The sequence below is a fragment of the Anguilla rostrata genome, chromosome 7 (assembly GCF_018555375.3).
Source record: "Anguilla rostrata isolate EN2019 chromosome 7, ASM1855537v3, whole genome shotgun sequence".
Taxonomy (NCBI): Eukaryota; Metazoa; Chordata; class Actinopteri; order Anguilliformes; family Anguillidae; genus Anguilla; species Anguilla rostrata.
This window is the reverse complement of record NC_057939.1, coordinates 63746-86050: the sequence shown is the minus strand read 5'-3', so window position 1 is coordinate 86050 and position 22305 is coordinate 63746. Positions and strand designations below refer to the sequence as shown.

Here is a 22305-nt window from a genome sequence, read left to right as displayed (position 1 = left end):
CCAGCTACATTCATCTCACTTTCATGTTTTTAATTGTCCTTGTGAACTTTTATTACTCACAGTATTTATTTCATATGGATTTATTATTACTGTTATCACTGTCATTTTATTACTTCTTAATTTATTATTTTATTTAAAAATTATTTAAACTTTTTTATTATTGTTGTTTTCATTGTATTTTGCAATCTAGGCACAATTGTAAATAAGGCTTGTTCTCTCAATGTGTCTTCTGAGGATTAAATAAAGGTTGATTGATTGATTGATTGAAATATGGTGCATTTTCACACATTTATTTCATGTTACAATTTCACATAGAAATATTGAGACAGAGTGCTGAAAACTGTGTTTAATGAAAGTGACTCTAACGAGGTATGATTAGATGTTAGGGACACAAAATTCAAGTTTGAACACAGCACAACCCTCAACCGCATGCACAAACATTTCAAACAAACAGCAAGCACCTAATGAGGACATGTAATAACCACAATGATAAAATGCCAATTTGATGAATGATACATATTACATATTTCTCTATAGCAGAGGGGCACAACTCTGGCCCTGGAGGGTTGATCAATGTGCTGGTTTTTGTTCGAACCAATTACTGTAGTTTTAGTTTTTTGAGAGCTCTATAAATCATGCTGGTTCACTCCTGTACTTGAGCTCTATAAAATCTTTAGGCAATATCTGGTGCTTATGCTTATACACATTTCAAATCAAGATATGATTAAGTGAAGTAAATAAGAGCAGAATTTAGCACAAAATCCTGAAATGGCATGCCTTTGTTGTGCACCCCTGCTTTACAGTCTCTCTGACCTAGGGTAGAGTAGAATACCTATTCCACTTCAGACCCGTGGGGGGGGGGGCAATGGAGCACTCTTCAGGGCACTCACAATACTAAGTAATACTCTCTACATCCACCAGGGGCAGTGATAAGAGAGCTGGATAACAGAGCAAGCACCCATACACAAATGCACACACACACACGCAAGCACCCATACACAAATGCACACACACACACGCAAGCACCCATACACAAATGCACACATGCACGCACACACACACACGTGCACACATACACACACAAACACAAATGCATGCACACATACGCACAAAGACACAAACAAAAATGAATAGTGAGAGGGAAGCAACAATATATTTCAGGATGTTAGTCCCCTTACATTCAGTCTGTAAATGGGTTACCTTCATCAAATTAAAGTGCCTTTAGTATTGTTAACATATATATATATATATATATATATATATATATATATCTTATATAATATATGTATATTCCAGTGACATCAAAATAAAACAAAGTAAAAGGCTACAATTTACTCAGTGGAGTATTACTGGCATCATTAGGTAGACATATACTCAGTGGACACTATCAGGTACAAATAGCTTGCTCCTCCAAACAGCTAACCATGTGGCTGCAACTCAATATACAAAACAATGCAGACATGGTGGAGAAGGTTTAGTTGTTGTTAGATTAAACATTAGAATGGGTCATCTAGGCGACTTTGACCATGGTATGATTTTGGTTTCCAGATGTGATGGTTCCAGAATCTCAGAAACAGCTGCACTCCTGGGATTTTCATGCACTGCAGTCTCTAGTGTTTACAGAGAACGGTGCAATAAGCAAAAAAAAAAACAGCGAGTGGAAGTTCTGTGGGCAAAAACACCTCGATAATGAGAGAGGCCAAAGGAGAAAGGGCTGACACATCCAAGCTAACAGAAAGGCCTCAATTGCTCAAGTAACAATAGTGGGTGTGCAGAAGGGCATCTCTGAACGCACAACATTGTGTTTTGAAGCAGATGGGCTACAGCAGCAGAAGACCATGCTGGGTTCCACTTCTGTCGGGTAAGAAAAGAAAGATGAGGCTGCATTGGTCATGTGATCATCAAAACTGGATGATTTGAGATCTTGATTTCTGCTGTGCTATGTTGTGATGCTGCCTTGTGTAAACACATTAGCCCCCTGAATACCGACCAACCATCATTTGAATGCCACAGTATCCTTAAGCATTGCTGCTGAGCATGTGCATCCCTTTATAGTCACAGTCTGCCCTTTTTCAAATGGAAATTTCCAACAGGATAATGTGCCAAGTTGCGAAGCATGTATCATCTCAAGTTGGTTCCATGAACGTGACAGTGACTTCAGTTTACTCCAATGGCCTCCACAGTCCCCAGATCTCCATCCAATAGAGCAGGGCTGGCCAACCCTGTTCCTGCAGATCGACCGTCCTGTAGGATCACTCCATCCCTAACAAAGCACACCTCGTTCAACAGGTAGAGTTCTCGTTGAGCTGCTAATTTGTAAAATTAGGTGTGCCAAATTAGGACTGAAATGAAACCTTTGAGGTCTCTAGAAACAGAAGCCTGCAACACAGCACATTTGGCATGAGATAGAATGGAGGTGTGGTTGAAAAATCTTAGCTGTATGATGCTGTCGAGTCAGCATGGACCAAAAGGCCTATGGAATGTTTAGAGCACCTTGTTGGATCCTTGCCCTGAAGAATCCAGGCTGTTCTGAAGGCAAAAGGGGGTCCTACCTGGTATTCAGATAGGCGTACCTAATAAAGCAGTCACTGAATTATATATCATACTCAAATTTATCATCAAGAACTCACTACAGCCTGATTAGCACACAATACTGTTAGCCGTGGATAACCACTACACAGAGACTCTTGATCAGCACACAGTGCTGTTAGTTCTGCGATGGTTCTGCGGTGCATTGCACTGTTCTTTGTGTTGTGTGTTGTTAGTCCTGCAGTGTATTGCACTGTTCTTTGTGTTGTGTGTTGTTAGTTATGCGGTGGTTCTGCGGTGCATTGCACTGTTCTTTGTGTTGTGTGTTGTTAGTTCTGTGATGGTTCTGCGGTGTATTGCACTGTTCTTTGTGTTATGATTATTTACATTATTTACAGTCAGGGATGCTACAGTGGACAGAACTAAACATCTTTAGTGTTAAAGACCAGGCTCAGCATCAGGGAGAGCAGCTCTACAGAGACAGAGGCACAGGTGAGCAGCTCTACAGAGACAGAGGCACAGGTGAGTAGCTCTACAGGAGCAGAGGCACAGGTGAGCAGCTCTACAGAGGCACAGGTGAGTAGCTCTACAGGAGCAGAGGCACAGGTGAGCAGCTCTACAGAGGCACAAGTGTGCAGCTCTACAGGGGAAGAGGCACAGGTGTGCAGCTCTACAGGGGAAGAGGCACAGACGAGCAGCTCTACAGAGACAGAGGCACAGGTGAGCAGCTCTACAAGGTAAGAGGCACAGGTGTGCAGCTCTACAGGGGAAGAGGCACAAGTGTGCAGCTCTACAGGGGAAGAGGGACAGGTGAGCAGCTCTACAGAGACAGAGGCACAGGTGAGCAGCTCTACAGAGGCACAAGTGTGCAGCTCTACAGGGGAAGAGGCACAGGTGAGCAGCTCTACAGAGACAGAGGCACGTAGGGGCGACATAGCTCAGGAGGTACGAGCGGTTGTCTGGCAGTCGGAGGGTTGCCGGTTCGAGCCCCGCCCTGGGTGTGTCGAAGTGTCCTTGAGCAAGACACCTAACCCCTAACTGCTCTGGTTAATGAGAGGCATCAGTTGTAAAGCGCTTTGGATAAAAGCGCTATATAAATGCAGTCCATTTACCATTTACCATCAGAGGCACAGGTGAGCAGCTCTATAGGGGAAGAGGGACAGGTGAGCAGCTCTACAGAGGCACAGGTGAGTAGCTCTACAGGAGCAGAGGCACAGGTGAGCAGCTCTACAGGGGAAGAGGCACAGGTGTGCAGCTCTACAGAGACAGAGGCACAGGTGAGTAGCTCTACAGGAGCAGAGGCACAGGTGAGTAGCTCTACAGGAGCAGAGACACAGGTGAGCAGCTCTACAGAGGCACAGGTGTGCAGCTCTACAGGGGAAGAGGCACAGGTGAGCAGCTCTACAGAGGCACAGATGTGCAGCTCTACAGAGACAGAGGCACAGGTGAGCAGCTGGTGTGGAGGAAGAGAGGCAGGTAACAGTTCCCTGGTGTAGGTGTGGTACTGCTACACTACAGTTACCACACTGCCAGTGTACAGTACTTAGCACTATGCCATTGCAATTTTGTTCTATTTTTGTACTCAGCTGCCCTACACTTCCATACATATATAGCACATTTACATATAACAATCATTCAACTGATGAAGTTCAATTCTTTTTCTTAAAGTGAACACTGCAGACATTTACAGAGGCAATGTTTCATTAATACAGTTCAATGCATGCACTTATTTTCTTATCCACAGGGATGTGCTGTTCTCCACATAAAGACCCATACGGTTCTGTAATCATTAACAACCCGTCTACATGCACCCACTCTTTTCCTCTCACTCCCGCTCTCTATTCCTCCATCTCTCTCTCTCCTTGCACCTTCTGTCTCTCCTTCTGTCTCCCGTTCTCTTTCCCTACACATTACTGATTTGGACACTGTGAGGACTACTCTCTCGGACCCTCCCTCTCTCCTCCCCTCTCTCCCTGTAGATCTGCTCTAAACGTAGCTTCTCTGGATCTGCCCCTTCTGCCACACCCTCTCTGCTACCAGGGTAACGCTGCAGGGGCGGGCTGGAGGGCGGAGCCTGTTTCAAGAGGGGCGGGGTCTTTGCTTTGGCCACTTTGTCGAAGAAGGAGAAGTCAGCCACGTACTTCCCCGAGGGGGAGAGGGAAACCACAGGAGGGAACTCGTACCCCCAAAGGATCTCGTCCGGCAGGTAGGAAGTGCGCACCTGGCAGGTTGCAGAGGTGGGCTCCACTGTGGCACTCATGATCACTAGCAGCTCGAAGTCTGCCAGCTCTGGATTGGTCCAGCCCCCACCTGCATAGAGAGGACAACAATAACCCTATCATTGCTGATTACTACACACTCCCCTCTAGAAGGATACAGGTTAGACTGGAAGCATAAAGTGAGGGATGGAAACACTGAATGGGAGTTGTCTCTCTAGCTTCTGAATACCCAGTTTCTTACTCTGTTCAAGAACAAATATCTGTGTTGAAATTTCACACGCATGTGGTTTACACAAGAAAAACATGTGGTTTACACAAGAATATGCCATAATATGAATGATGTACCCTCGAAAATGCACTGATTTTCCATTGACCGAGATGTGTAGATGTTTTTGAGTAAGAACTGTCAACAACTATTAAAATATTGAAATATACTTAATTCAGTTCTGAATGACAGATACAGAACACACGCACACGCCTCTTAGTTAGTCTGTAGATTTAGGCTTAAGAAAACATAATACATGCAAACAAACCACATGCATACACCTGCACACACATGTACACACAAGCATGAAACCACATACACATGGACAGACAAGGACACAAGCATGCATTTGTATGTTCAGCTCCATATCAATCACTAATCAAAATAAACTCAGCAGGATCAGACTTCCTGCTTGTGAGATCAGCAGGGAGGGATTCCTCGGGCTCTTGGATAAGGAATGATAACTTACACAATGAACACAATTTATAATGCATCCTATTTCTACTCCTATTAAAAATAGTATGTACTAAAGCAGTACAATTGATTAACAAAGTGATTAACAAAGTGAACTACAGGAAATTATTCAAGTTGGGTTCGGTTAGCAGAACGAGGGGGAACATATGGAAACTGGCAAAAGGTAAATTTCACACTAGGAAATTAGGAAATTAGGACATAATATTTTTTCCACACAGAGTGGTCAACATGTGGAATAGCTTGCATGGACATGTAGTGGAGGCAGAAACACAGGGGGTATTCAAGGTCCGGCTTGATACAGCGTTAGATACTATCTAGCTTTTAGGTAAATTAAGCATTAATTAAGCATTCCTACCACTAACAGTTTAGTGGTAGGAATAGACGAGCAGTGTTGGGCTGAATGGCCTGTTCTCGTCTTATGTTATGTTACGTTACGTTACGTTATGTTAATCGAAGGTTGGAGTAGCAGCAGTATAACAAATGTTTGTATGGAACTTACTATGAATTTCACGATAAATCATAACATTTTACAGAACCGCACCCCAAACAGCACAAAATAGGACCCAACACAGCACAGCACAGCACAGCACCCAACACAGTACAGGACAGCACCCAACACAGCACAGCACCCAACACAGTACAGGACAGCACCCAACACAGCACAGAACAGCACCCAACACAGCACAGCACGCAACACAGCACAAAATAGGACCCAACACAACACAGCACAACACCCAACACAGTACAGGACAGCACCCAACACAGCACAGCACCCAACACAGCACAGAACAGCACCCAACACAGCACATAACAGAACCCCAACACAGTACAGGACAGCACCCAACACTGCACAGAACAGCACCCCAACACAGCACAGAACAGCACCCAACACAGCACAGCACGCAACACAGCACAGGACAGCACCCAACACAGCTCAGAATCGCACCCAACACAGCAAAAAACAGAACCCAACACAGCACAGGAAAGCACCCAACACAGCACAGAACAGCACCTAACACAGCACAGGACAGCACTGTCATACGGTTGATATAACTTAGTTGAGTTATCAAATTTAAATTAATTTATATTATTTTATTATTTCAATTTTAATTAGGGGGGTCATCCTCAGCTACCCTATTAATGGCACACCACTCTGAATACTGAACCCAGAATAACTGGAGATCACCCTTTATCAACTTCAACACTTAAAATTATTTAGAGGGAATTGACCCTCGGCACTTATTAATTCAAATGTCTCTATTTGACTTCGTTGGTGGATCATTCCATCAGCATGAGAGAGGAAACACAAACACACATATAAAAAAAAATATGCTTTAATTACCAATAATTGTTACTATACGTTAAGCAGTTTGGTTGTAATATGGGGTAGGATACTGGCACAGTATAGCACGATACAATTCAGTATATAATGTAGAATGTAGAGACTAGTCAGACGTTATAGTATTAGGGTTCATAAGCGATACGCTCTCTCAACAAGGTTGCTGGGTATCGCTACACAGAAACTATGAATGAACTAATACCATTTTACGCACGTAGCCTATGATTAGTATGAGAAAGACAACAATCAGCTACACTCGACTCATAGCACAAAGTTCTTTAACCATACAATTAGGTTTACGGTCTAGCCGTTGTCTTACTACTGCTGGCTCTGTATGGATATACACATTAATAGCTAACGGTAGGTTAAACTTCGAATTATGGTGTTACTGACGAGTCGGGGTGTGGAGAGGAGCGGAAGAGAGGAAAGAGGGAGGAGAAAGTGATCCCCGAGACCCAGCTGAGGCAGCACGCGCTAAGTTCAAAGCCGGAAGATGCTGCTTGAGACAGGCCAGCTTGATCGGCGACACCGGTCTCCCAACACAAGCCCGTCAGTACTTCAAGGCGTAAACAAACGGTTCCGAAGCGGTGCGAACACTCTTAAGTCCAACGGTACAACGATCCAGGCTTATTCGCCCGGGACACTGAGGCTACGGTAGCTTTCTAAAAATCAACATGAGCCACGGCTCGGTTACGGAGGAAAAAAAGGTAAAAATTGAAAAAGAAAAAAGAAAAAGCTAGCTTCAGTGGCCATTGACTTAAAAACCGAACCGGGAGAGAGCGGTCCGAGCTGTCATTGGCTGTTTGGAGGGCACACCTTCATATCACGTCTGCCTTTCCAATTGTGGGGCGGGTTTCAATAGCGTTGGTAAATATTTATTCAATTTTGATCTAGTTGCATAATTATTTAGCAATGCAAGAAAGGTGGATAGACTTTGTACCCCGACCTTCGTTGTGAGTATTAAAATATACCCATGTCAAACATGATTACCTTAGGGTCAGGTACGAGAAGATGACGAATTATTTCTAAGTCGTGCAGGCTAGGGAACTCAGAAACGTGATACTGTAATATTCTAATAGCCTGCACTCACTTTGAGTTTTTCAGACCTGTTGGATATTGTAAATGTATTTGCTAATTATTCAATTAGACTTTCCTCCATTTGCTGGTGTGAATGGAGCGGCCTTGAAATACTGACGGTGCCCGCTAGTCGCCGGTGGTGCTCTATAGGGATATGGAGCGATTATCTAGGCCCAGAGCTGGCGCAGTCCGAAACTATCACACCGTGGGGGGTTCACACCGCGAGCGTGGTTAACAGCGAATGAGCCTTTGTCCCTATGCCTCCTCTACGTGCAAAGAGGTTGTTAATCCCCCTCAGTGTCATCTACAGCTCTGATCTTAGAATTATGAGTATCTGGCATGAGGGGTCTGGCGATCCTGAAGGGAAGTGGGAGATAGTGTTGGAATGTGGAAAGTAACAGACGCAGGCTCATTTGGGAGCTTATGCAGAAATAAAGCAATTGAGCTCTCAGAGAGAGGACTGTAGAGAAACAATTTACAACTGTCCTACAGCACCCAACACAGCACAGAACAGCACCCGTCACAGCACATAACAGCACCCCAACACAGCACAGAACAGCACCCAACACAGCACAGAACAGCACCCAACACAGCATTAGCATTATTCTGTAGATGGCACCATCCAATCCATCCCACCAGGGGAGGGGGGGTAAAGGGGAGGGGCTGGTGTATTCTCTGCAGGGGGGGCTAATTATGCTGCTGTGTTTAGGGTATGGGCTGCTTCATTCTGTCTTCATAATAGCTCATAAGGTGTCTCAAAGGACTCTTCCTGTCTATGGGCACTGGCAAAATGCTATTTTTCGCATAAATTTTGACACAAAGTTTGGGAATTTCGTGACTTGGCCACGCGCCAAAGTGGGAAGAGTGCTGAGGTTGTGTCAGTCGATGGCGCACGATGCAGTGCAATTTGTAAATGCGTGCGTGTGTGTGTGTGTGTGAGAAAGTGCACATGTATTTGTGTGTGTGTGAGAGTGCACATGTATTTGTGTGTGTGTGCATGTGTTTGTGTGTGTGTGTGTGAGTGCACATGTATTTGTGTGTGTGTACATGTGTTTGTGTGTGTATGCATATGTGTCTGGGGGCTGTGGGCAGTTGTTTTTCCAGCTGTTCTCAGAGGGAGCTGTTGAATCAGATGGAATCAGGAAGTCCTTCACTACCCTAAGCCCACCCCCACACACAGACACACACACACTCACACACACAAACACACACACACACACACACAAACACACACACTAACACACACACACACACACACACACACACAGACACACAAACACATAAACACACACAAACACACAAATCCAGAAGCAAACACACACACAACTATGCACACACAAAAACATACATATGCATGCACGTGCACACACACACAAATACACAGGTCCACATGCACATGCACACAAACAGGCATGCATGCACAGGCACACAGACACATTACATTACATTACATTATAGGCATTTAGCAGACGCTCTTATCCAGAGCGACGTACAACAAGTGCATAGGTTTCAAGATGTAGAGGCGCAAAAGAAACACTAGAGTGAGTAAGGATGTAGTGCCAAATGACCCGATCAGGACTCCAACCTGTGCATGTTTAAGCTATTGTTGCAGCAAGTCAAGAATGTCCTGCCAAGTCAAAGTAGCAAGAGGCTAGCACTGGATCTAGTCGATGCAAACATCTCCATGTAATAACATGGTGATGTGGATCTGTGGTAAAGTGACATGTATTGTGTAGGGCAGGGTGTGGGATGATGGTGCGTGAGAATGATTGTTGTCATGTTGGTTTGAAGTGTGTGGATTTTGCTGTTTGAATCACGGGGAGTGTCAGTGTCAAGGGGGCCAGGACGACAGCAGAGGGGCGGGAAGTCGGGCGCGATGGGTGTGTGTGTCCAAGCGTTTCCAGAGGTGGCAGTCGGATGAGGTTGGCTGGTGTGTAGGTCTGTGACCTCTGAATGGCCCAGGTCTGACCCCTTAGCGCTGGTATCAGCACCAAGGACTAATTGATCGACATAACAGGCAGCCATATCATGAGCAAGGCCACATCGAATCTGGATGACACCACACACCTGCAGCATACGAGACTCACTATGCATCTGCAGACACACCAGTAGCAGTTGCAGCACACAACACAGGACCATCGCTTGAACACAGAGCTGGATTGCATGGTGCAGAAGGCATTCATCACGGATGCTGACAGGAAAACACTCACTTGACCACCTGATGTCTAGCAGCACGTGCCACACCACTCCAGGTTTTTTAATGCACACATGCCCCCAGGAAAGCCCAGGAAAACACATACACACTGGCACACAGACACACACAAACACACATTCTATCACACATTCACACACACACACACAATCTCCCACACTTACATAAGAGTTGTACATACTCAAACACAACAACATCGTCTGTAGGCAGTGTGGTAAAAAAAAAGAAAGAAAATTGTGTCAATTAATATGTATATATGATAGAGGGAGATATAGAATATGTATCTAAGAATGTGAGAGAGAGAGAATGTGTATCCATGACAAATGACAGATAAATACAGTAATCAGCATTCTCTCCCCTCCCGTTCCTCATACCCTAATCCTAATCCTCATACCCTTGGCTGCCCAGGAGCACAGGGGGCTGGCATCGTCGATGACGTGGTAGAAGGTGAGGGGGAGGATGAGGAAGGGGCTGTCGCTGGACGTGTCCACCTGGAAGGGCACGTTCCTCTGGTCCAGACGCACCGTCTCCCCCTCCTGAGTCAGAGACGTCTGCAGCAGCTTCCCCGTCACCTGGAGAAACACACACAGGTGTTACAGGTGTGCCCTGAGTCAGCGACATCTGCAGCAGCTTCCCCGTCACCTGGAGAAACACACACAGGTATTACACACACGCACACACATTCTCTCTCACAGAGACGTCTGCAGCAGCTTCCCCGTCACCTGGAGAAACACACAGGTGTTACAGGTGTGCCCTGAGTCAGAGATGTCTGCAGCAGCTTCCCCGTCACCTGGAGAAACAGATACACACAAACACACATTCTCTCACACACACACACACACACACACACGCACACACATTCTCTCTCACACACACACACACGCACACACATTCTCTCACACAAACACACACACGCACACACATTCTCTCTCACACACACACACATGCACACACATTCTCTCACACACACACACACACACACACACGCACACACATTCTCTCACACACACACACACACATTCTCTCTCTCACACACACACACACAAACACACAGGTATTATACACAGGCACACACACACACACACACACTCTCTCTCACACACACACACACTCACACTCTCTCTCACACACACACACACAGGTATTACACACAGGCACACACACACACACACAGGTATTACACGCAGACACACACACACACACACACACACACACAGGTATTACACACAGACACACAGGCGCACACACACACACACACAGACATTACATTACATTTATTTGGCAGACGCTTTTATCCAAAGCGACGTACAAAAAGTGCATTTCATGGTCATAGACAACTACTAAACACAGGTTCAATAAGATACAATACTTATTTTGTACAGCTATTTCTAGACAAGAACACAGTTTAGTTCACACAGTGAACACTATCCTAACCTCTGCAAAGCCAACTAGGCAGAAGAATAAGCGACAGTAATAGGACAAATACAAATTCCCAAAATGTGCTGGGATGGGGCACCATGTAACAAGTGTCATAAAAGGGGGGGGGGGGTGGATTTAGAGTGAAATGTACAGCGTGGTGGTAGTTTGTCTAGGTATAGTTTGAAGAGATGAGTCTTCAGGCCACGGCGGAAGATGGGTAGTGAGGGGAAGGTTCGGAGAGGGACAGGGAGTTTGTTCCACCACTGGGGAGCTAGGGTGGAGAAGCTCTGTGATCCCTTTGGTTGGGTGGGTGGGGTTACAAGGCGCCCTGCTGCCGCAGAGTGGAGTGGTCGAGCAGGCACATAGGATCGAATCATGTCCTGCAATTAGATGGGGGCTGTCCTGTTGGCTGCAGTGTAGGCAAGGGTCAGGGCTTTGAACCGGATCCTGGCAGCGACCGGTAGCCAGTACAGACATACACACACACACACATACACACAGACATAAACACACAGGCATGCACATCTTTTCTCACACTACAGGCATTTAGCGTTCAGCCTGTATTTTGCAGGCGCACTGATCCATTACACTACACAGCTTCCCTGTTGTTATTGAACAGTAGAAGCCCCTCCCCCTGTACCTGGCAGCCCAATAAGAGGCTCTTGCGCATGTTGGCCACACGGATCATAAGGCAGGGCCGGCCCTCGTGGCTGGCCACCACAGCGTGCTGACTGAACTTCACCGTCTCACCACGCTTCTTAGGCCGGGCCACCTGGCAGCAAGAGAGAGGCCCCAATGATCCACTGCAATGCCAGGTATGATCACCAGGGGGCATACAGTATCACCTGTAATACCAGGTATGACCACCATGTGGTGCATAATTCAACCTGCAATACCAGGTATGACCACTATGGGGTGCACAGTATCACCTGCAATACCAAGTATGACCACCATGGGGTGCACAATGCGACCTGCAATGCAGGGTATGACTGTACAACTGGTGCTGTATTGGTGCATACCTTGGCAAGGAAGGTGCCAGTGATGAAGATCTCCATAACCATGGTGATGACCAGCTGCAAGATGAGGAGGAGGATCGCCATTGGGCACTCCTCTGTGATGCAGCGGAAGCCATAGCCAATGGTGGTCTGAGACTCCAGGGAGAAGAGGAAGGCACCTGTCAGAGTCTGAACCTGCATAACACAGGGCGTGTGGTTCGAGGGGGGGTCCATCTCTGAGGGAGGGGCACAGGTACACAACACGACAACAGCTTTACACTTGTGAAACTGACAAAGCCCCTCTACGGGCTACACACACTAAAAATTACACACACATACATACATACATACATGCATGCACAAACACACACACATACACAAACATACACACACACACACATACACAGGGCAGAACTGAGCTGGTAACTCCATGGTTATAGGTGTGCTTCCCATGTGGGGTACTGCCATTGGACCTTGGGCAAGGAAAAGAAACAGAACTGCTTCATTAAATTTCCAGTTGTATAAATTGATTATATGTAAAGAATCTCGGTGTTAAACTATCCCTCTCAGTTCAAAATCTTTGTGCTAGCCTATTTGGCAACTAAAGAGACAGCTCCATTACATCACACACATATACTCACACACATACTGTACACATACACACACACACATACAGACACACACACACACACACACACACACATACTCACACACATGCACACACTACACATAGGGAACTCTACACACACTGCATGAATAGACACACTACATACACACAAAACACTAAGAACACACTACACACTGCACAAACTACACACACATGCACACTCCACTCCAAATTGGAAGCAGTTCCAAATTTTCAGGAACTGGGAATTCATTAAGAAATTCATGTTTTGCATTTGCTTATCAAATTCTGAAATGTATTTTCACTGGCATTCGCGATTAGTGAAATACAAAGACTTTTAATCAACTGCTAGGACCTGCTGCACTTACGTCTACGTCACTGGTTACATAATGTGTGCATCAACGTGCCTGCCACACCCCCATGATGAGGAAAAACAATCCGTTGCGCTCCATTCAGTTATTATTAGCAATCAGTAGATTATCAAGATTATAAAAATGGCAAACCATTGTTGTATGGTGGGCTGTAAAAATAACAAAGCCTAGAAACCCAGATTTTAAGTTTTATGTCCTTCCATGCAAAAAGACCGAGCCAGTGAGGAGACAGGAGGGGAGAGTCGAATGAAGCTACATTTGTAGTATATTAGCCATTTTATCCCCAGTAAGTACTTGTAACTTTCATCAGCTGTAGCTAAAAGGCTGTGTCAGAAACAGTAACTTGTATGTTTGTTTAATTCGTTTTTTTAGGATCACTAGCACGTTACATATCACATCATATCCTAAAGAAACCACATTAGCTAGCTAGTTAACTTTATTATGATAATTTATCTGTTAAGATTCTTTTAACTAATGTTATTAGGTATGATAGCTGTTTTTAACTAACATTAATTTAGTGAAAAGCATCTATCATAATAATGTGAGTTAAAAGCAGCTTTTTCTGTGGGACCACAGAAAACTTCAGATCTGGGTTCTTGTCCTTGTTGTTGTACAGCAATCTACCTAATAACTTATGGAGCACAGACATAACCTAACCTAACCCTAATAACTATATGGAGCACGACATAACCTAACCCTAACCCTAATAATTCTATGGAGCACAACATAACCTAACTCTAACCTAACTAACTATATGGAGCACAACATAACCTAACTCTAACCCTAACCCTAATAACTCTATGGAGCGCAACATAACCTAACCCTAACCCTAATAACTCTATGGAACACAACATAACCTAACCCTAACCCTAATAACTCTATGGAGCACAACATAGCCTAAATCTAACCCTAACCCTAATAACTATATGGAGCGCAACATAGCCTAACCCTAACCCAAATAACTCTATGGAGCGCAGCATAACCTAACTCTAACCCTAACCCTAATAACTCTATGGAGCGCAACATAACCTAACTCTAACCCTAATAACTCTATGGAACACAACATAGCCTAACTCTAACCCTAACCCTAATAACTCTATGGAGCGCAACATAGCCTAAACCTAACCCTAATAACTTCATGGAGCGCAACATAGCCTAACTCTAACCCTAATAACTCTATGGAGCGCAACATAGCCTAACTCTAACCCTAATAACTCTATGGAACACAACATAGCCTAACTCTAACCCTAACCCTAATAACTCTATGGAGCGCAACATAGCCTAAACCTAACCCTAATAACTTCATGGAGCGCAACATAGCCTAACCCTAACCCTAATAACTCTATGGAGCACAACATAGCCTAACTCTAACCCTAATAACTCTACGGAACACAACAGGTTGTTTTCTCCCATTGTGAGTTTGGCCTTCATTGTGTGGCGCGTCATGATGTGATAATAACCGGATTCGATAAGCAGAATCGATAAAATCTAAATGATCCCAAACCCTACACACTACACACACTAAACTGTACACACACACACTATATGCATATACACACAACATACACACCAAACACTAGGAACACACTAGACACTGCACAATGTACACACACATATTACATAAACGCACACATGGACACACACAGCAACATACACTCACCAAGCAGGTCTCCATGCACAAGGGCCACCAGGTACCAGAATACTCCGAACAGGAACCAGGTTCCAGCAAAGGTGGCAGAGAATAGGAAGAGCTTGTAGCGCCACTGCATGTCCAGGAAGGTCGTCCAGAGGTCACGTAGGTACAGCGCACCCCGCCCACTCACATGGTCAATGCGTACGTTGCTCCGCCCATCTTTAGAGAGCACGCGTCTCCTCTGGCGCAAAGCAGCAGCCCCACCCAGAAGGGGCTTTATCACCTCTGTTTGTGTCTGGGAGTGATGCACCTTCTGAGGGGAGGAGCACCGGGAGGATGGGGGCGTGGCTGATGTCATCACTGTGAGGAGAGAAGGAAAACTGAGAGAGAAATACAGCTGGGGAGGGGGATGTGATTTACATACCATTACTGGCACAACTGAGACCTGATGAGACCTCAGAAACAACCAGTCTAATATGAAAAAAGACACAATTCAAACTACATGCATGCAAGGCATTCCACCCCATCCATTACATTACATTGGTAAATGGACTGCATTTATATAGCGCTTTTATCCAAAGCGCTTTACAATTGATGCCTCTCATTCGCCAGAGCAGTTAGGGGTTAGGTGTCTTGCTCAAGGACACTTCGACTTGCCCAGGGCGGGGTTTGAACCAGCAACCCTCTGACTACCAGACAATCGGTCTTACCTCCTGAACTACGTCGCCCCTTACAGGCATTTGGCAGACGCTCTTATCCAGAGCGACGTACAACAAAGTGTATAACCATAACCAGGAACAAGTGTGTCGAAAACCCTAGAGAGAAGTACTGTTCCAAGTGCAGGGAACAACCGCATAGTTTAACTTAGAATCCAAATACACAAAAATAACAACAAGGGAAAAACAGAAAGATGAAAACCAAAAAAACTATTCAAGTTGCTAAAAACAAACTCGGTACTGAACAAGCCTTCAGGAGCCCCTCGGCAGTGCTTCTAGGACCCACAGGGCAAAGCCCCACAATGCAGCTCCTAACAATAACCCTAACCCAAAGCCCCACAATGCAGCTCCTAACCCTAACCCAAAGCCCCACAATGCAGCTCCTAACAATAACCCTAACCCAAAGCCCCACAATGCAGCTCCTAACCTAACCAAGCCCACAATGCAGCTCCTAACCCTAACCCAAAGCCCCACAATGCAGCTCCCACCCTAACCCAAAGCCCACAATGCAGCTCCTAACCCTAACCCTAACCCAAAGCCCCACAATGCAGCTCCTAACCCTAACCCAAGCCCCACAATGCAGCTCCTACATAACCCTAACCCAAGCCCCACAATGCAGCTCCTAACCCTAACCCAAAGCCCCACAATGCAGCTCCTAACCCTAACCCTAACCCAAAGCCCCACAATGCAGCTCCTAACCCTAACCCAAAGCCCCACAATGCAGCTCCTAACCCTAACCCTAACCCAAAGCCCCACAATGCAGCTCCTAACCCTAACCCAAAGCCCCACAATGCAGCTCCTAACCCTAACCCAAGCCCACATGCAGCTCTACCCTAACCCAAAGCCCCACAATGCAGCTCCCAACCCTAACCCAAAGCCCCACAATGCAGCTCCTAACCCTAACCTAACCCAAAGCCCCACAATGCAGCTCCTAACCCTAACCCAAAGCCCCACAATGCAGCTCCTAACCTAACCCTAACCCAAAGCCCACAATTCAGCTCCTAACCCTAACCAAAGCCCCACAATGCAGCTCCTAACCCTAACCCAAAGCCCCACAATGCAGCTCCTAACCCTAACCCAAAGCCCCACAATGCAGCTCCTAACCCTAACCCAAAGCCCCACAATGCAGCTCCTAACCCTAACCCAAAGCCCCACAATGCAGCTCCTAACCCTAACCCTAACCCAAAGCCCCACAATGCAGCTCCTAACCCTTCATACATGTACATACAGCACATACACGCACATACATACATGCAAATACACATGCATACACAATACGATATGATGATACTTCACTGTCTAATTGCTAAGAAATATGTCTTGCATCGCAGTGCCAACAATTCCACATAATCACAAGAGACAAGCACACGACTACAAAGACATTAAAAGAAATACATCTGAATATAATACACATGCACACACACACATAAATATTGTGCCCCACGAAAATATCTCAGATTGGGCCCCACCACCTCGGGCCCCTGTCCCTGCATAATTACAGCACAATTCTCAGAGGGCCCCTTTCAGTCACCCCCAATATGGGGCCCCTACAAAAACACACAGACACACAGACACATACTCACATACATGCACATACACTCACACACATACATTCAGACCCATACACACACATACATATGCACATACAAGCACATTCACACATGTACACATTCATGCAAATACACACAGATACACCTGCATACATATAAACATGTACATACATGCAGACACCAGCACACACATGAACACACACTCACATAAAACTCAGTGTCTCTTTCCTTCTCAATCTAATTACAACAAGAAGAAAAGCTTGCCTCTAACTTTCCCTTCTGTCTTCCATGATAGTTCTTCTCCCTCTCCCTCTTTCATGCGCTCTCTCTCTCTCTCACTCACTCTCTCTGTCTCTCTCCCTCCCTCCCTATGTGGAGAAGAATCCTTTGTTTGGGAATGAGAGATGAAAAGGACTAAAGAAGCCACTGAGAAAGAACCCTCTGTGTGTGAGAGGGAGAGAAAGGGGGGAGAGGGAGAGAGAGAGAGGGGGAGAGGGAGAGCAAGGGGGGGAGAGAGTGAGATGGAGAGAGGGAGAGCAAGGGAAAGAGAGAGTGAGAGGGAGAGAGAGGGAGAGCAAGGGGACAGAGAGTGAGAGGAAGGGGAGAGAGAGAGAAAGAAGGAGAGGAAAGGGGGGAGAGAGGTAGAGAGAGTGAGATGGAGAGAGAGGGCAAACAAGTGGGGAGAGGAAAAAGAGGGAGAAAGGGACAGGGAAGAGGGCTAGGATTAGAATTTAAAAAAATTTTTTTTTACATTTTTTAAATTTAAAAGCCCCTTTATTTGGAGCTTAACGGTCTTTAACCACAAAATCTAAATAATATTAGGAATGAAGAAAACAAAGACGAAAAAATAGCTAAATAGTTAAACTACATTAAATGAGTCAAGGATCAAATTATAATACAAATTAGCAATTAATTACCAAGTTACCATCATTGATCGTACACAGTGCTTTGCAGCCCCCAGATATGCTAAAATGTATAGTAAGAGCACTAGGCCCTTAAACATTCCAACAACATCTACAGAGCCCATTTCCCTGATACGATTTTCTGGTCTTAGGTGAATATTTAGGCCCCATTAGTTACGTCCCAAATCCACCCACAACACAACAACACAAATTTGAACACAACATAAAGTCCATTGCACCCATAACAAAACAATGTGCAAAAGAAAGCTGTATTTTGTACAGCTATTATAAATTGGCTATAAACAGCTGTACAAAATAAGTATTGTACCTTATCAAACCTGTGATGTGTAGTTATTCCAATGACCATAATATGCACTTTTGTACGGCGCTTTGGATAAAAGCGTCTGCTAAATAAATATAAATGTAATGGGGACTGCATAAAAAATGCTGTAATTTCTACATGGTGAAACCAAAGTGTAAAAACCAAACCTTAAAAAAGCTGTGAATCCACAATTTAACCACATGTGTGTTTGATTATAAATCTAAAATTGTGGAGTAAAGAGCTAAACCGAGAAAAAATGTATTTGTCACAAAAACTGGAGTGCATGTGTGATTATGTACGTGCATATGTGTGCATGTGTGATTATGTACGTGCATATGTGTGCGTGCATATGTGTGCATGTGTGATTATGTACATGCATATGTGTGCATGTGTGATTATGTACGTGCATATGTGTGCATGTGTATATATGTATATAAAGTACAAGCCAAAAGTATTAGGTCACCTAAGTTTTTTTTTTTTTTTAACTTCAGGTAGAGAAGAATTCAGTTAATATATGCACATCTATTGAGTAAAAAAACAAAGTAAAAACACAATTTCTACCTACAATAACATTCAAAAAAATTGTTTTACCTAAAAAATAATCTTAGATTATTTTTGTCGAAATACCCTGTGTTACCCTACAGACAGGACTGCAGCATGAGCACTGAACACAAACCCTTACAGACAGGCCTGCAGCGAGATCACTGAATACACCTCCCTACACACATCCCTATAGACAGCAGCACTGAATACACAGCTCCTACAGACAGAGCACCATAAAGGTCCATTTTTAATAACCATGCACTAATGCCATGCTAGCATGTATGCTAATAAATGCCAATGCTAGTGTGTGATAATGATGTTCATGGAGGTGATGCCCATGCTAGCGTCTGTGCTAGTGATGCTAATGTGCTCATGAGCATGTTTGGGCTACTGTGTGCACTGATGATGCTCCTGCTGGTGTGTGCACTAATAATGCTTATGTTTGTGAATGCACTAGTGATTAGATGTGTTAATAATACTGTGCATGCTACTATGGATTTAAAAAGTAGTTATGAATAAAATCATTCATCATGAAAGATAATGGCACGGACAGGAAGCAGAGCACAGTACTGTAGTACAGAGTCTAGTACTGTACTAAATGCCACTGAAAGATCTCTGTTTGCATAGCCAGGATTAAGCAAGCAAAATAGGGACTAAGTTAGTACTGTGAGGTCTTTGTCGAACACGAAGACCAGGCTCTCTCACACACATGGTGTTCCTGCTGCTTCTTCTCAGCAGAACAGGGTTAGTTAGGGGAAGTGCCTGCTGAGGCAGGGAGCTGCAGAGGGGCAAATCCTGATAATAGATTCACTTTATGAATGTTCAGATATTTCAGCTTCATAACCCTTCTGCCCTCATCTTATATCTAACTATTTGGTTGTCAGATATAATTTAACTGCTGTACATACATGGACATACATCAATTAAAAATCTTGTTTGCACACATGTTGTAGACATTGTAGTTTTTGTTCTTGTATTAATGGTCCTAGTTTTTTTTCCCCTACTTCAAATTAAAATGGCTTCCTTTCATATTGTCCAAGGTTTTCATTTTCCTCAAAAGCACTATTCCCTTTTCAGACCAACTGCTTTCAGCTTCACCAGCAAAGTGGTTTCTATAACACCAGTGAACTAAAGTTCTATGCATTCTATGCTAAGACTAGAAATCCTTCTAAAAGGGAAATAATTTAATTAAATCCACTTGCATTAATAAAATACAAATTCTAATTATACATTACTGAAACTACAGAAACCGTAAGTATAGAATATATAATTCATAATATTCATAATGAATATCAAATAATATGTAAAGTTACAAAGCATGCAACACAAAAATATGAACAGATAACACTGAATACTACATGAACATTTTATACGTCCTTCAAGTACAAATAGGAGATTATATTTGCAGTTATTAGCTTGGACGGTGGATAAATTCTGATTGACTAGATGGTCACAAGCAATAGGGCAAAGTAAGTACATAATATAATTTGTAACAATTCTTTGTGTTGTAGTTTAGATACAGTAATCAAACACAATAGTCGCTTAGTTGCTGTTATATTAAATCATGAATAGTTTTGTAATCTTTGTATTCACAACAGGCCTTCGTGGACGCCGTACAGGCACAATCTTGACAGTAATGTGCCAATCGTACATACACGAATTGCCTACTTTAAAAACATCGCTTTCGTTAATGAAATCTATTTAAACCAGTAGTTTAAACCGTGTCATATTAAAAACTTAAACTCATGGAGACAATGAACATAAGAAGGAGGCATATTTAGCGGGAAACATTTTAATCAAATCTGTTTAACATAAATGAATGATCTCTTACCTATTTAGTGTAATTATTCCCAGCCGCTGTCTTGAAAGAATATTTTGTTTACAAATGCGGAGCCGAATGAATCTTCAGCATTCGGAGTATCGCGCGCGCTTGTTGACAGTTTAATCACTTGCCGGTTCACTAAAGATTACATGTCTACTCATAGGGTGTAGGTTGTGTCTAATTATAAACACTTTTAGCCATTCGCCCTGTATCTGGAGCTATCAGGTATGTTGCTGTGCAAATGAACAAAGTTCGTTCTGTAATGAAAGAAATTTCAGTAGAATGATTGACACAAATCCAACCTGAGAACCAGTCGGTACCGGACGCCAAACGAATGAGACACGAATCTCCACTGGTCAGGGTGCTGCTCCACTTTCCCTCCAGAAAGAAGGATTTTGTGCAAATTGTAAGTTAGACTGGTTGGGTTTTTCTCCTCTCTCCCCCTTTCGAGCTCCCTAATTGGAAATGAAAAAATATTCAGTCACATTCTCTCACTGTCTCGCGCACTCTCTATGGGCATTTTAATTAATTAATTCCGCTGCCGCCCCCACTCCCCGTTCCCACTGCCTTCACTGTAAATAGATCCGTTGTTTTCCTTCGACTGGTCGTCTGCCTTTGTAAACTTTAAAAACACAATTAGATCCCGGGGAAAGGTTTTTAAAGACTGAGCTCAGTTAAACAACGAAAACACATTGTTTCCTCTCTGGTAGGTGATTGTTTATTTATTTATGTTTTTGAGAAGAAGAAAAAAACACGTGAAAAAAACAGCCGCATACTACCTACTACCTCTTCAGGGGGACTTGCTCTAACAGGAATTCCTGGACTTCACTTTGAGTCGTGATTTGCACCTTCAGATACTAAAAGGAAAACGTATTACAACAACTGACGCTAAAAACAAAAGACAAGTCAGTAGTACCCAGCAGTGAAATATAGTTTGCTTTCGTTTCTCTGGTTAATGTGTGAAAATTCAGAAGGGGCTGTTATATTGTTGCTTGATCCGGATCGGGCGCAAAGTGGATTTACCGCGGGCCTTTGGTGAGAAAAACACATGAATCTCATCGCGCGGACTCGCGGAACAATAAACCCACGGCGCGAGACCTTTTGGAAACCTTTTCACACGCGCATCAATCTCGTGGGGCCTCCCATCTGTCCCTCCTGGCTCGTGCTTCTCAGAATGCGATGTGTTTAGTTGTTTTATTTTGTCCGTCTTATTGGACATAGCCTACTCTACAAAGTCGGTCTTACACATCAGGAAGTTCCATATATTTGTGCAATAGTGTCGCATTTTAAAT

General features: G+C 44.1%; 1 protein-coding gene across 4 annotated transcripts; it reads right to left on the bottom strand.

The window, feature by feature from the left end:
• Nucleotides 1-274: 274 nt before the first annotated feature.
• LOC135258670 (ATP-sensitive inward rectifier potassium channel 10-like) lies at nt 275-21824 on the bottom strand. 4 transcript variants are annotated; one of them, XM_064342117.1, is made up of 7 exons: nt 21023-21823; nt 15186-15518; nt 12554-12765; nt 12175-12306; nt 10510-10687; nt 4713-4839; nt 275-1854 (listed from the first exon to the last, which is right to left on the bottom strand). In XM_064342117.1, the coding sequence occupies exons 2-7, from the start codon at nt 15514-15516 to the stop codon at nt 1821-1823; spliced, it is 1014 nt and encodes a 337-aa protein (XP_064198187.1). In that variant the 5' UTR covers nt 15517-15518; nt 21023-21823; the 3' UTR covers nt 275-1820. The 4 variants fall into 4 exon arrangements, 3 of the variants coding, with proteins under 3 accessions (XP_064198187.1, XP_064198186.1, XP_064198185.1); XM_064342116.1 differs by having other exon boundaries at nt 4751-4839; XR_010331054.1 differs by having other exon boundaries at nt 1771-1854; nt 2494-4839; nt 21023-21824.
• Between the last annotated feature and the right edge of the window lie 481 nt (nt 21825-22305).

Coding starts and splice junctions, on each gene's coding strand:
- LOC135258670 (XM_064342115.1), bottom strand. CDS start 15,516: ATGACATCAGCCACGCCCCCATCCTCCCGGTGCTCCTCCCCTCAGAAG. Junction 12,766..15,185: donor TGTGCATGGAGACCTGCTTG/GTGAGTGTATGT, acceptor CCCCTCCCTCAG/AGATGGACCCCCCCTCGAAC. Junction 10,688..12,174: donor GCCTCTTATTGGGCTGCCAG/GTACAGGGGGAG, acceptor GTGTTTCTCCAG/GTGACGGGGAAGCTGCTGCA.